The following is a 16079-nucleotide window of genomic DNA, read 5'->3' as shown; positions in this document are numbered from 1 at the left end:
AAATCCCAATGATTCGGTACAGGAATTGGGACTTGGTTGGCAAATGTTCAGTAATCCCAAACCGATTTATATACATGTTATACATTTATTTATCACATATTATATATATTAGAACAAATTGTAACCATTGGATTCGGTTAAGATTGTTGGGTAAAAGACCTCACTCTCTCTAATCTCTCAAGGAAAATTTTATTTAAACTCATGTAACCTCTTTTTACACCCATCTTAAATTTTAAATGTTAATTGTCTATTTTACCCTATTGCATAATTACTATTAAGTACAAAATGAAATTAATAATATAACTCAAATTTATCAACAAACCCAAACACTATAACTAAACCCTACGATCACTCTTTGTTTATTCTACTTTCATTTTGACTAAAACTCTAATAGCTTTCATAGAGAAAAATAAGTTTTAATATTGATGGATGGTGATTTTGAAGTTTTGAATTCTCCAACCAGGGTATGACTCAATTTATGAATTTTTTGTTCGTTTGATTTCAATTTTTTAAAGTTTAGAAGTTATTTTACTGTAATTTTTTGCGTCTACCTCCTTGTACCTAAGTTCAAATCTCTTCCCCGTAGATTATAGTAGTTTTAGATATATGGTTTGCTTCTGCCTCTGGTTTTGGTCACAGGCTCACAGTTGTTGTTATTGGAATCGGTTCTGTTGAAAACAATTATTATTACAGGTTTAAGAAAGCAGAACTGGAGACATGCATGCTTGTTCTGTATGAGTTCAATTTCAAGGAGGAAGAAGAAGAAGAAGAAAATAGCGTAATTAATCAATCTTAAGTCTTAGTTTTAAAGAAATGGTGTTCAATATTCATCTCTCAGCTTGAAGAGATCATGATTGAAGCTTTTAATTGCCAAAATTCAATGGTTCTATAACTAAACTCGGGAGATACCAACCATTATGGATCTAATAGGTAGTACACTAGTTTGCATTGATGTACTAAACTCGGGAGAGACCAATAGTTTGCATTGATATACTAATTGCAGAAATAGTATTGCTAAAAGTCCTAATAACTGATGATAATCTGAAAGCTAATCTTGAAAAGCAAAGCACGATGTCGGGAGAGATCAACAGTTATGGGTGTAAAAATCAATTCACATATTGAATTGGGTTTATGGGGGTATATTAGATAGGTAAATTAGGGTTTAAAGAGATATTAATAGTTTAGTTAAAAATCAAATGTGTGCAAAGAGTAAGTTGGGTGTAAAAATAGGTTACATGGGTTTAAATAAATTTTCCCATCTCTCAAATGTGTCAACACTCTCTCTCACTCAGACGACCTCACTCTCTAACTCTCAAATATCTCCGCACTCTTTCCTCTCCTCCTCTCCTCCTCTCATCAACTATGTCAACAGGCTCTTTTTAATCTCTCGAATCGTCTCTACACTTCTACTCTTCTCCTTCTCCCTCTGTGAGCAAACTCAATACATTTGAGCACCACATCTCTATGACTCCTCCATATTCCAGATCCAAGCTTCCATGGTTCCACCTCCAACGACCTCCAAATCGAAGCTTCTCTGATATGAAGGAGCAAAGACTCATGAAATTATTGTACCTTGGTTTCGATTTGGATTCTGAAATTGAGAATTGGGTTTTGAACTTTCAATTTGGGGATTTAGAATTAAAATTAGGATTTATGTTTTGAAAATCCTCTAATTCCAATTACAGCTTGATAACTTTGTATTTGGCTTTCTGCTTTTGAATTTTGATCGAGGGCTTCTTCGATCTTTGTATTGTTGACTCTCTGATTTTTTAGGGGTTGTTTGCAAATTTGGGATTTGGGGTTTGCATTCTTCATTCGATCTTCTAAATTAGGACTGTAGTCATTCCCGATCCCAAATTGGAAAACCGAAACAATTTCGAGAATCCCGAAATTCGGAAATATCGAAATTTTAGTTCGGTTTCGGGTTTTAGAATTGCATCCCAAAAAGAGTCGGTTTGGTAAGATGGTGTACTCAGAGCATTTTCAAGATAGTTCATAAAATTAAATTTAAAGTGCCACGTAGGATTTTTTGTGTTCCAAGAGAGATGTCAAATGAGTCTTCAAATTTAGGACTTTTTTTGTACTCATAGCATCTTCAAGATCATCGAGCGGCGACTGTTTTCAGAGTAAGATGGTAATTTTTCTTTTTCTTTTGATTTATGCACGTGACAAAAGACTTTGAAGAGGATTCGACGTTTGTTGGAGGTAACTCATAGTAATGCTTGTTTATTGACGATTGCAAGATCATCAGACGGTATTGCAATCTTTTCGTTGTGATGCCTTTATGGTGGTTCTACAATTTGCAAGGTTTAGTCCATGACTGTTATCTTTCATGTTGGTTATTATCCGTGATTAAAGAATTGTATTGTATTGCTAATAAGTTTGACAAATCAATAATGCATATATTATATTTGCGAGGATTCTAGTCTTTTTGCAAAAGTCAAACATTTGATGCATAACATTCCGTTGTGGCTTAAATTTGATATTTTTGCACCACACAAGTACATCTTTGCTCATCGCTTCATGTCTCAATTGTGAAGTATTTAACTAGAACTATATATAAAGTATTTGTTACAAAATATTGGTTGTTGTAATGAGGTTAGCAAAGATTTACAATCTAAAGAGATGCGTATTGATGTTGCTATAGAACAGTACAATGATTGATCGCTTATTTTGAAAAGTATAGAGAAACTAGTTTGCAGAGGCCATAATTAATGCTAAAAAGCTTCTTGTTGAAATGGGCATTGATTTTGTGTTCCAGAAAAGCATCAAGTTTGTAGCAAAAGACACTTTAATTAGAATGATTATGAATCATCCCAATCAACTGAACAATCAGTGAAGGAATCTTTTAGGGTTCATTACTTGTTACATATAATAGGTCAAGCTATTGGGTCACTAAAGAGAAGGTTTGAAGAATATCAAGCATATGATGATATATTTGGGTTTTTGTTCATTTCAGAAAGGTTGAATTCGATGGACAATGATAAATTGAAAAATTGTTGCGATCATCTTCAAAACTTTCTCAAGAAAGTTTAAGTTCTTTGATGTTGATGGGGATGCATTATTTGTAGAGTTTAAGCTTTTACGAGAGTGTTTGCCGAAAGAAATGAAGAACATTGACATATTGAACTACTTGAAGAGAATGCGTAATTTCCAGACTACAAGCATTGTATACAGAATTTTGTTGATTGTACCGTTACGATTGCATCTGCGGAAAGAAGTTTCACAAAGTTAAAATTATTAAAAGCATACTTGCAATCAACCATGTTGTAGGAAATGTTAGATGAACTTGCTTTGATATTGATAGAAAGTGGTTTCTTAAACAAAATTGATTATGAAGGTTTAATTGATGATTTTATAGCAAATGCACGAATAAGCATCTTTAAGTGAAACTTCAATGCTAGACTTTTTTAAGTTTTTTTCATTTGTTTCTCAAAATTGAACTGGTTGTTGATTATTTACTAATATGGTTATTTTTGTAGTTTTCTTTACATTTAATGATATTTAGAAACCGATAATTATTGTGATTTTTAAGTTTGTTTATGTATTTGCTTTTTATCACCAATACATTGTTCAATTTTTTTTCTAAGATTGTCTTAAGAATGGCCCTTTTATAAATTTGGCACAAGGCCCCTAAAATATCTGAGAGGCAGCCCTGAGGTACACACGGTTAGTGCAGGGAAACAGTCCTCGCAAGTTGGAACGGCAAGGGCAGAAACAATATAGCCCCCCAGATTCTGAGCAGCAGCGGCACTGTGGTCCGTTAGGTTTTCTTTAGACCTAGCTCTCGATGCTATGTAGAATTGTACACCCAAAATACTTTCTTATTTATTATTCACCAAAGCTGTACAATATATACACACAAACCTTGTCTTACAAGGAAAACTATAAACACAACATATTTCCTTCCTAATAAAAGACTCCTACAATGTCTACAATGATTCTTACAATATATATTCTTAACGACTCAAGTTAACAGAAGGTTGTGCCTCGAACCGTGTCTTTCGACAGGGTTCGATCCCGTTTGCTGGAACTTCACAACTCATAATACAAAACATTTCAAAGAGAAAATGTTACTGCAGAGCACGGTGTACTGCTGTTCGTAATCATTTCAACCGGTCCAGCTTTGGTGTATGTGAACATGTCTTCGATGAGGGCCAAATCTTTCCTCCAGCTGAGGGAATATCTTACCAAGCATTTTATACATAGTTTTATAATACCATTTACTCCACCTCTTGCAAAACATAAGTGATCCAGTAGCAATTCCAAAGCCAACAATAAATCCAACTTCAGCACCAATCAGATCCCATTCAATTCCGTGCGCAGAATTTGAATGTTTGCCTTCTAATGTTGGTGACAACCTTGCTGATCCCTCATCTACGTTACCTAGCGACGATAACGGTGGCCCATATAATCCTTTATTGCCTGCGAAGGAATCTGCTGAAAAAGACTGAATCTGAGTGCCGGTTGGAATCTTCCCGACTAGTTGATTGTTCGAGAGATCCAGGAATGAGAGGAAATTAAGTTTGGAAAACTCTGATGGAATTGTTCCGCTCAATCTGTTGTCCGAAAGGTCTAACGATTCAAGTTGTCGTAGGTTGCCTAATGACGATGGGATTGACCCAGTGAGAGCATTACTGGACAAGTTGAGGCCATAGAGGGATTTCAGCTCTCCCATATCCTCAGGTATTGATCCACTAAACTTGTTGCATGAGATGTCAATCAAGGTGAAAACAGTTAGAATCTTTACCAACTCCATTTGCAGACCTTTACTGGTAACTGTTATAGCATCCTGATAGTACACTTGCTCGAACTCTAGAACTTGAAATCGGAGGTGATTAATCCTTGACATGGCACCGTCTTCATCAGCCATCATTGCTTGCCATGTTTTCAAAAAACTTCCTGGTATTTCACCAATAAAATTATTGCGAGCTATGTCAATAATTTGAAGCTTTGTCCAGGAACTGTTGGTCTTGAGGCATTCAATGCGATCATAAAGTTTGTTGCAGCGCAAGACAAGTACACGCAAGCTGGATATGCTCTTCAGTAAGCACGGAAAGACATCTGTTATCTGATTGTTTCCCAGGTTTAACACCTCTAACATTGTGCAATTGGCTAGAGATTTTGGGAACTGACCACCAATCACATTGCCATTGAGGTCTAGAGTTTGTAGACTGCAGGGCTGAGGAAAATTATCAGGAAGAGTGCCAGAAAGTTTGTTTCCCCTTAAATTAAGTACTGCCAGTGTCCAACTCATCGCAGTCAAGCACTGGGGAATCGGGCCACTTAGAGAATTATTAGACAAATCAAGAACTTGAAGATATGGTTTGTTGCACATTGATTCTGGAATGCTTCCATTTAACTTGTTTCTTGAAAAAGAGAAGAACATAGTGTACATAAGGAAATCACCAATGTTAACTGGAATGCTTGAGCTGAAATTATTTCTTGAGTAATCCAGATAAGTGGCCAATTGTGGAAGCATTGGGATTTGTCCCTGAAGCTGGTTGGAATGAAGGTCAAGCATAGACAAAGTAGAAGTAAGATTGAGGAAAGGACCTTGTAGAGTTACCAGAGAGTTGCAAGAAAGATTTAGTTGAACAAGATTACTGATTCTCCAAATCCAGTTGGGTATCTCACCATGAATCTGGTTATCTGATAGGTCCAAAGTGCTTAATGTTGATTGATTTCTCAAAAAACCTGGGAATCTTCTCAAATTGCCGGAAGCTAACTTCAATGTGGTAATTTTCGGAAATGAAGAATGAGAGGAATTGGTGTGATTGTAATTAATAGACAAGCTATTGCATGAAAGATCAAGACTTGAGAGATTTTTCAGCTGCTGAATATCATTAAGAAGGAAAGAGCCGGTGAAGTTGTTTGAAGAAAGTGAGAGTATTCTAAGCTCTCGTAAATTAAAGATGGATACAGGTATAGGACCTTCCAAACAGTTGCTGCTCAATTCAAGGTTGTATAGGGTAGAAATATTTCCAAATTCAGGCAACTGACCAGAGAAGTGATTTTCGGAAAGCTGTAACTTTTGCAGCAAGGGAAGTGAAAACACAGAAGGTGGAATAGTCCCATCAAGTAGATTGTGTCGCAAATCAAGGTTCACCAGATTAGTAAGGTTTTCCCAGTGAGAGGAATTAATCTGACCTGTTAGCTGATTGTAAGAAAGATTTATTATGGTCAGATGCTTTGCCATACTGAAGGATGGAATTGAACCGTTGAACTGGTTTCTCGACAAGTCCAAATAAACCAACTGTGTAAGGTCTTCCATTGATCTCGGGATTGACCCAATGAAATTGCAAGTTGAAACATCTACATTGGACAGCAGTTTGAGGTTGCCAATAGAGTTTGGAAGCAACTGGCCTGAAAAATTTGCCCCATTGAGAACCAGGGATTGAAAAGATCCACCCTTCGGAAATTCTGGTAAGGATCCTTGAAGCTGCGGATTACCAGATAAGTCAATACTCTGCAGTGTAGGTACGAGGAAGATCTTCTCCGGAAATGTACCATATAATCCAGAATTCATGAGGAGCAAGGAAGTCAAATTTTTGAACTTTGAGAAGAATTCCGGAACTTGAGTAGACAGATTATTGTTCTCTATCCGAACAACTGAGAGTGATTGAAGCTTCAGTAATGAACTATCAATAGGGCCTGAAAGATTACAAGCTGATAAGCTCAACACTCTCAAGTTTGGGAGTGAAGACGATATCGCTTGGCACCAATTGCTCCCCTGTTCTGATATCCTTACGCCATCTAGATGAAGTTCAACAAGCTCAGAAAACTTCCGAATGAGCACATTCAAATTCGGACTCTCAAGATTCAGTGAAGGATTTCCTGGAAAGTACAAGGTAGATAAATCAAGAATTTCCAACCTTGTCAAATGTGAGATCTCAATGGGAATTTGCCCGGAATAAGCAGTATTAGACAAGTTTAGATAGCTCAAATCGGTAAGCTTTCCAATTGCAGATGGAATTTGAGAGCCGTAACCAACTTCATTGTCAGCCAAATTGAGGCTTCGAAGATGTTGAAGATCAAAGAGGCTGCTTGAATTGCCAATGTTGCCTGAGATACATTCACCACTGATGTCAAGACCAACGATATGTCCATCACTGCAACTAAGACCAGCCCAAGAACAGCAGTCAATGCTTGAATTCCACGATACGAGCTTAGAGGAAGTGGAAGGATCAAATACAAGGCTTTGTTTGAAATGGAGCAATGCAAGTTTCTCATCTTGAAGACATTGGCTGTGAACTGGGATGACATTAACACAGAGGTGGATCAACTTAACAGTCATTAAAAATAGAAAGAAATGGAGCAAAGTTTTCATCTTGATAAACTTTTAGAGACACTGCTGGAAGATGATTAGGTGCTGTTAATGGATACGGTGGCTGGCAACTATAATCTTGTGGAAAACACCTTCATGAAATTTTTCAATATTAGCTCGACTTCGAAGTCTTTAATTAACCATCAAAATAATTTTTCTGACTCGAACCAGGAAAAATGGGGCAGGAATATAAGGGTTTGAAATATTATATATCTCTTACGTAACAGATGCTATCGACCTTTTCTTTTATATTTTTTACTTGTTTTGCTTGTCAAACCATACAACAACAAAGTCTTATCCTATTAAGTGGAGTCAACAGGATGAATTCTAGAATGCTATAACGCTCAGTTTTACACTAGGTTTATTGTTAGCTCCAAGTACTCCATGTCATTTCTCAACGTCTTTTCAAATTTTCTCTTCTTTCTTATAATTTTGCTTGTCAAACAAGATGCAGGAAATTTTAAATTGTGACGGTGTCATTCTCATCGAAAGCACTGTATATGTTACATTTTGATGACAAACATTTTGGCTTGGTTATTACAGTTTAAATAATTCTTGGAAAACAAAATCATAGAATCTCAATTTTTTTTTTTTTTTGTTCAAAATAACAGAATAATTAGAAGAATCAGTTTTCAATTCTGACCAAGCGGTGGTTGTCTCTCACATCTATATTCATTAATTCTTGTAAGGCCTGGTTACTGCAAAACCAGACCGTCATCATCCTTAAATAATTAGATTTTAAAGATTTAAATGATGCATGTTTTAACACTATTTTAGGGCCAAAACATATATAATGTAATAGGCTCCCTTCAATCTTATTGCCTGAAAAATATGTACGTAGGTTCTTATGTACCAAATATCTTCACTATTTTGGTTTTTAATTGGTGCTTGGCGTATTAAACAATGAACATGCGAAATTCTAATTTGGAATGCATAATTTTCTTGGTAAGAAATGTTGATTTCAATGCCAGAAGGATTCTAATCTATAATTTTAGGGTGTATTTTTGCTTATCACCAGGAGCATAGGCACTATATGGCCAACATTGGCCTAGGCCTACCCTCACTCTTTCAACCTTCTAAGTAACGGGTATTATACTTTCATTTTTTCTTTATAAACTCATTATGTAGATTCAGTTGGTTTAATTGGTTTATGAGTGGTTTCTTCTAGCATGATCTAAAATTATTTATTGACTTCAAATATTTGACTTTCCTTTTGTCAATTTACGCATATAAATACATTTAAAACATGCAAGTCGTGCGAAACACGCTGTGATTAAAAAAATACCTTCTACACAAGTGTGAGCCGTGCATGAAGCTAGTAAAAAGTAAAAAGAGACCACCATCAGTGGAAAAAGTAAAAAGAAGACCAATAAACCAAAGACAAATTGTTGTGCAAATAAGGACATCGCCATAAGAATTAAACAACAGACAAAATAGAAAAACTTCGACAAGCACAACCATAGGACAAAACATTCAGTAATTTCTTGAAACACCAAGAGAAAATAATATGTTTGGTTGCAACGACTCCGCTTTATATAACACTGCCGGAGGGAGTTCCTCGGACCTTTCTGCAAAATGTAAACAAAGACATCAACTGATATTTTAATGGAGAAGGGGCATATACCACAAGAAGAAGATTATAGATTATAGATTATATATGAGAGACCTTTCAACTTTCATGGGATGAAAGGAAAAGACCTAACAAAATAATTAGATTTGTCAAATTTGGGTGAATAATTTAATGATTTAATTGACAAATGGGATTTAATTAGGGGCATTAGTGAGAAGAGAATAAAAAAAATTAAACACAATTAATTAATAGATTTATTTAGGTGCAAGATAAGTCCACATGACATCTTTTAAGTAGAACAGGCAAATAAAGAAGGTAAGTGGGAAATGTAGCTAATATTCTTCATAGCGTAATTAGTCATTTTGCTATGTTCTACTATAATTTGCATATAAAAAACAAAACTCAGAGCTCGGAGACTGTTATTGTAGAAAACATTTTTGTTCATGAACGCTTTTGTGCCCATACCAACTTAGAGTCTAGACAAGCCAAAGGAGTCTTTGTGTGCATGGGCGAAGCTACAGAGGAGCAAGGAGGCGTGGTCGCCCCTTCTCTCGACGAAAAAGAAGCCTAGGAGGGGGTAGCAACCCCTCTAGTCAGTCGGACTACAAACGCCCCCTAGTTCCTCTGCTGTTGTACAACATCCGTTGCATGTAGGCCTTTGTTTTTTTTTTTTTCTTTTTTTTTTTTTTTTTTTTTTTGGCGAATGGCGAAGAAATAAGACGAAATATGGGCATTTCCGGTGCTAGCCGGAGCTGCGACTGTTGCAAAAGTGGCAGTTCAAATGATTTGCGAGGAAGAAAAAGGTGGCCAGCTATTTAAGTTTCAACGCACAGTTTCATTTTTGTTGTGGCTACTAATCAAAATACAGCTGCAAGCCACTTCTGATCGTTTTTTTTTTTTTTTTATAATTATTTTTTAATATTAACAAAAGATTTCAGACCATTAATTTTATTAATCTAGAGTTTAGAGTTTTATAAAAATAAAATAAAAAGTAACTCATTGTAAGAAGTGTATTTTTCTCATAATATCATATTCACTAAATTATTAAAATAAAAATTTTGATATTTTTGAATGTTGTACGTTAAATAATAAGCTTAATTAAAAATAAATTTGAAGCTTCAATACAAGTATAATTTTTTAAGGTGTAAAACACTTATGTATACGATATATACATAATAAGTTTACTCAAATACAAGTAGGTTTCCGCCAATGCGTTAGATGATATATAATAAATTTACTCAAATCTATCTAGACACTAGGCTTCAGTTCGCTGCCCAACTAGTTCTTAACGTCTTTTAGAACATTCAACCTTGATTATGATTGACATTAATATTGCTAAATATCTAAAAGGATTTGATTGTCTACAATTTTTTGGGACCTTTTACAATTTGAAATTTTGCCCCTCCTTCCGATTATTTCTGGCTTCATCACTGGTTGTGTGGTAAATATTTCTAGCAGTCTTTGGAGTTGGATTAAATATTCTGCGTAATCCAGTAAAAAAAGGTCTCATGCGATGTGATGTGTCCTGTCCTACCTACCCTATTGTAAGGAGAGGTTATGCTCGGTAGATCCACGATGGTAGACCATTTTCTAGTTGGATTTCGTTGAGTGGTCCAGAGTTAGTCTGAAACCCTAGAATTAGTCTGAAACCCTAGAATTTAGTGAATAGAAATTGCTCACGATAAACAATTGTGTTAGTAAATTAGTGATCATAACATTGCTTGGGATCTAGATAGGAAATACAGCGATTGCTTTATTAAATTTCCTGAATTATTACTTTATTTGATTGGTTTACATAGTTACAACATGCATCTTTGAGTCATTGAATCGATAAGTTGATGTGATTGTGGAATGGAGTTGGAAAGCATGTGAGATATGTGAATGACGAAATGACAAATCTTAGCTGACATATGATTGTTATGTAGTATGGAACTCTATGTTTTCCGCTATAAAGTATTAGGAAAAATGTTAGAGTTTTACAAGGGATGAATTACGTATGGGCTTGATCCCGTCTTAAGGCACATAGGTAGTCTAACACAAAGGTTAGATGCAACCATGATGTACAAGAAAAAGTTAATGCCCTGTCAAATCGTTGTTTTGTTTTCGGTCATGTCTTTGAGGCGAGACATGATAAATGAACAGTTACGTGGTAACATCATTGGTCTATCCTGAACGCATCTCAGGATCAGGGCGTGACAGTTGTTATTACCCACAAAAGGTGAAAAGTATTTTTGGTGTCATCAAGCTTCAACAAAAAAATTTAGACAAAAATTCCCCCAAGACAAAAAACTTCAAAGGCATCCCAAAATAATGCATCAAATAAGGTAGAGGCATTTTCATCATTTTGACGGTGTTTTTTTAATAATTAATTTTTTGCACAATTTTTTTATTTTTATTTTTTAATTAGTACCTCACAATAGGCTAGCAATAATATGATTTATAATTCAATATTATTTTCTCTATTTTTACATGCATTCAAAATATCCTAAGAGGCATGTACGTAATGTTGGTTATAAAAAAGGTTTTTTCGCACGTGGATAATAATGTGGTTAAATTAGTTGTCAAATGATTTTTTTTTTTTCAACAAACTATATTATCAACACTAAGGGGGAGGAGATGAACTTAGCCTCACAATGGGCTAACAATAATGTGAATCAATCAGTTGTTTATTATTATTTTCTCTATTCTTAATGTAAATTCTATAGAGACCGATTTTATTATGTGGATTCATTTGGTTTAAATGCTTTATGAGGGGTTTTTTTTAGCATGATTTAAGATTACTCCTTTACTTCAAATATTTAACTTTTCTTTTATCAATTTACAAATATAAATACATTTAAAACGTATAATTTACACATTGCACGCCGTGATTGAAAAAATACCTCCTGCACAAGTGTGAGCGCGTGCATTAAAGGTAGTAAGAAGTAAAAAGAGACCACCAATCAGTGGAAAAAGTAAAAAGAAGACCAACAAACCAAAGACAAATTGTTATAAGGACATCGCCATAAGAATTCAACAATAGACAAATAGAAAAACTTTGACAAGCACAACCATAGGACAAAACATTCGGTAATTTCTTGAAACACCAAGAGAAAAATAATATGTTTGGTTGCAACGACTTCGCTTTATATAACACTGCAGGAGGGAGTTCCTCGGACCTTTCTGCAAAATGTAAACAAAGACATCAACTGATATTTTAATGGAGAAGGGGCACATACAACAAGAAGAAGATTATAGATTATATATGAGAGACCTTTCAACTTTCATGGGATGAAAGGAAAAGACCTAACAAAATAATTAGATTTATCAAATTTGGGTAAATAATTTAATGATTTAATTGACAAATGGGATTTAATTAGGAGCATTAGTGAGAAGAGAATAAAAAAATTGAAGTTTTAACGAAAAGCTCACGGTACTGTTCATTTTAACGAAAAACCACATTTTTACACTAAAAAATCAGTCTGGTACTATTCACTTTACTCTTTATTTTGTCCTTATCATTAAAATTCAAAGTTTTCAAACTCTTTTTATTAGTTTTCATTAAAAAAATTTAAACACAATTAATTAATAAATTTAGGTGCGAGATAAGTCCACATGACATCTTTTAAGTAGAACAGGCAAATAAAGAAGGTAGGTGGGGAATGTAGCTAACATTCCTCATAGTGTAATTAGTCATTTTGCTATGTTATATTATAATTTGCACATAAAAAAGACTCAGAGCTCGGTGACTGTTATTGTAGAAAACATTTTTGTTCATGAACGCTCCTTTGCCCATACCAACTTAGAGTCTAGACAAGCAAAAGGAGTCATTGTGTGGTACATATTTCTCGCAGTCTTCGGAGTTCGATTAAATATTCTGCGTAATCCGGTAAAAAAATGTCTCATGCAATGTGATGTGTGCTGCCCTAACTACCCTCTTGTAAGGAGAGGTTATGCTTGGTGGACCATTTTCTAGTTGGATTTCGTTGAATAGTCCGAAGTTAGTCTGAAATCCCAGAATTTATTGAATAGAAATTGCTCACGATAAACAATTGTGTTAGTAAATTAGTGATCATAACATTGCTTGGGATCTAGATAGGAAATACAGTGATTGCTTTATTAAATTTCCTGATTATTACTTTATTTGATCGGTTTACATAGTTACAATATGCATCTTTGAGTCATTGAATCGATCAGTTGATGTGATTTTGGAGTGGAGTTGGAAAGCATGTGAGATATGAGAATGATGAAATGACAAATCTTGGTTGACATATGATTGTTATGTAGTATGGAACTCCATGTTTTCCGCAATAAAGTATCATGAAAAATGTTAGAGTTTTACAAAGGATGAATTATGTATGGGCTTGATCCTGTCTTACAATACATAGGCAGTCTAACATAAAGATTAGATGCAACCATGATATACAAGAAAATTTTAATTTGTTGTCGAATCGTTGTTTTGTCTTTTGTCATGTCTCAGAGGCGAGACATGATAAATGAACAGGTACATGGTGACGTCATTTGTCGATCCTAAACGGAGCTAGGGATCAGGGCGTGACAGTTGTTATTACCCACAAAAGGTGAATAGTATTATCGGTGTCACCAAGCTTCAACAAAAAAATTTAGGCAAAAATTCCTCCAAGACAAAAAACTTCAAAGACATCCCAAAATAATGCATCAAATAAAGCAGGGGCATTTTCATCATTTTAACGGTGTTTTTTTAATAATTAATTTTTTTGTACATTTTTTTTTTTTAATTAGCACCAAGCAATAGGTTAGCAATAATGTAATTCATCATTCAATATTATTTTCTCTATTTTTAAAAGCATTCAAAACATCTTAAGATGCGTGTAATACTGGTTATAAAAAAAGATCTTTTGCACGTGGATAATAATGTGATTAAATTAGTTGTCAAATGATTTTTTTTTTTTTTTGCAACAAACGATATTATCTACATTAAGAGAGAGGGGGTGAGCTTAGCCTCACAATAGGCTAGCAACAATGTGATTTGATCAGTTGTTTAATAAATATTATTTTCTCTATTCTTAATGTAAATTCTATATGAACCAATTTTAATATGTGGATTCAGCTGCTTTAATTGGTTTATGAGGGGTTCTTCTAGCATGATCTAAAATTATTCATTAACTTCAAATATTTGACTTTCCTTTTGCCAATTTACGTATATAAATACATTTAAAACGATAAGTTGTACGTAGCATGCGGTGATTAAAAAAATACCTACTTATATAACAATGCAGGACATAGCCAAAGAGACCACCAATCAGTGGAAAAAGTAAAAAGAAGACCAACAAACCAAAGACAAATTGTTGTGCAAATAAGGACATCGCCATAAGAATGAAACAATAGACAAATAGAAAAACTTTGACAAGCAACGCCATAGGCCAAAACATTCAGCAATTTTTTGAAACACCAAGAAAAAAAAAAAAAAAAATATGTTTGGTTGCAACGACTCTGCTTTATATAACACTGCAGGAGGGAGTTCCTCGAACCTTTCTGCAAAATGTAAATAAAGACATCAACTGATATTATAATGGAAAAGGGGCATAAAGGGGGCATACACAACAACAAGAAGATTATAGATTATATATGAGAGACCCTTCAACTTTCTTGGGATGAAGGGAAAAGACCTAACAAAATAATTAGATTTGTCTAATTTGGGTGAATAATTTAATGATTTAATTGACAAATGAGATCTAATTAGGGGGTATTAGTGAGAAGAGAATAAAAAAAATTAAACACAACTAATTCATAGATTTAGATGAAAGATAAGTCCACATGACATCTTTTAAGTAGAACAGGCAAATAAAGAAGGCAAGTGGGAATGTAGCTAATACTCCTCTTAGTGTAATTAGTCATTTTGCTATGTTATACTACGATTTGCATATAAAAAGACTCAGAGCTCGGGAACCGTTATCGTAGAAAACATTTTTGTTCATGAACACTATTGTGCCCATACAACCTTAGAGTCTAGACAAGCAAAAAGAGTCCTTGTGTGGTACATATTTCTTGCAATCTTTCGAGTTGGATTAAATATTCTGCGTAATACGGTCCAAAAGGTCTCATGCGATGTAATGTGTCCTACCCCATAAGTAAAGGTTGTGCTTGGTAGATCCACAGTGGGTGACTACTTTCTAAAGGGATTTCGTTGAGTGGTCTGGAGTTATTCTGAAACCCTACAATCTTGTGAATAGAAATTGCTTACAATAAACAATTGTGTTGGTAACTTAGTGATCATAACATTGCTTGGAATCCAAATAGGGAAATACGGTGATTGCTTTATTAAATTTCCTAAATTATTACTTTAGTTGATTGGTTTACATAGTTACATTATGCATCTTTGAGTCATTGAATCGATAAGTTGATGTGATTGTGGAATGGAGTTGGAAAGCATGTGAGATATGTGAATGACGAAATGACAAATCTTGGTTGACATATGATTGTTATGTAGTATGGAACTCTATGTTTTCCGGTATAAAGTATCATGAGAAATGTTAGAGTTTTATAAAAGATGAATTACGTATGGGCTTGATCTCGTCTTAGGGCACATAGGTAGTCTAACACAAAGGTTAGATGCAACCATGATATACAAGAAAAAGTTAATGCCCTGTTGAATCGTTTTGTTTTTTGTCATGTATCGGAGGAGAGACATGATAAATGAACAAGTACATGGTGACATCATTGGTCGATCCTAAACGTAACTCGGGATTAGAGCGTGACAATTGTTATCACCCATAAGAGCTGAATAGTGTTTTTGGTGTCACTAAGCTTCAACAAAAATATTCGGACAAAAATGCCCTTATGACAAAAAACTTCAAAGGCATCCCAAAATAATGCATCAAAAAAGGTAGAGGAATTTTAGTCATTTTAACAGTGTTTTTTAATAATTAATTTTTTTGCATTTTTTTTAATTAGTATCTCTCACTAGGCTAGCAATAATGTGATTCATCATTCAATATTATTTTCTCAATTTTTAAACACGTTCAAGACATCTTAGGAGACGTGTAAACAGGTTATAAAAAGGTCATTCGCACGCAGATAATAATGTGATTTAATTAGTTGGCACATAATTTTTTTTAACAAACGATATTATCTATACTAAGGGGGAAGGGTTGGTTTTGCCTCACAATGAGCTGGAAATAATGTGGTTTAATCAGTTGTTTATTAAATATTATTTTCTCTATT

General features: G+C 34.4%; 1 protein-coding gene across 1 annotated transcript; it reads right to left on the bottom strand.

Annotated features, from left to right (window-relative positions):
* Positions 1–4111: 4111 nt before the first annotated feature.
* Positions 4112–7297, bottom strand: LOC125476844 (receptor like protein 26-like). Its single transcript, XM_048583408.1, has one exon. It carries the CDS (start codon positions 7295–7297, stop codon positions 4112–4114), a length of 3186 nt encoding a protein of 1061 aa, XP_048439365.1.
* Between the last annotated feature and the right edge of the window lie 8782 nt (positions 7298–16079).

The sequence above is a fragment of a genome, unplaced genomic scaffold (assembly GCF_019419815.1).
Source record: "Pyrus x bretschneideri cultivar Hongxiangsu unplaced genomic scaffold, Pyrus_bretschneideri_v1 Contig2, whole genome shotgun sequence".
Taxonomy (NCBI): domain Eukaryota; kingdom Viridiplantae; phylum Streptophyta; class Magnoliopsida; order Rosales; family Rosaceae; genus Pyrus; species Pyrus x bretschneideri.
Note: the sequence above shows the minus strand (reverse complement) of the source record. Positions and strands in the feature narration are given on the sequence as shown.

Coding starts and splice junctions, on each gene's coding strand:
- LOC125476844 (XM_048583408.1), bottom strand. CDS start 7,297: ATGACTGTTAAGTTGATCCACCTCTGTGTTAATGTCATCCCAGTTCAC.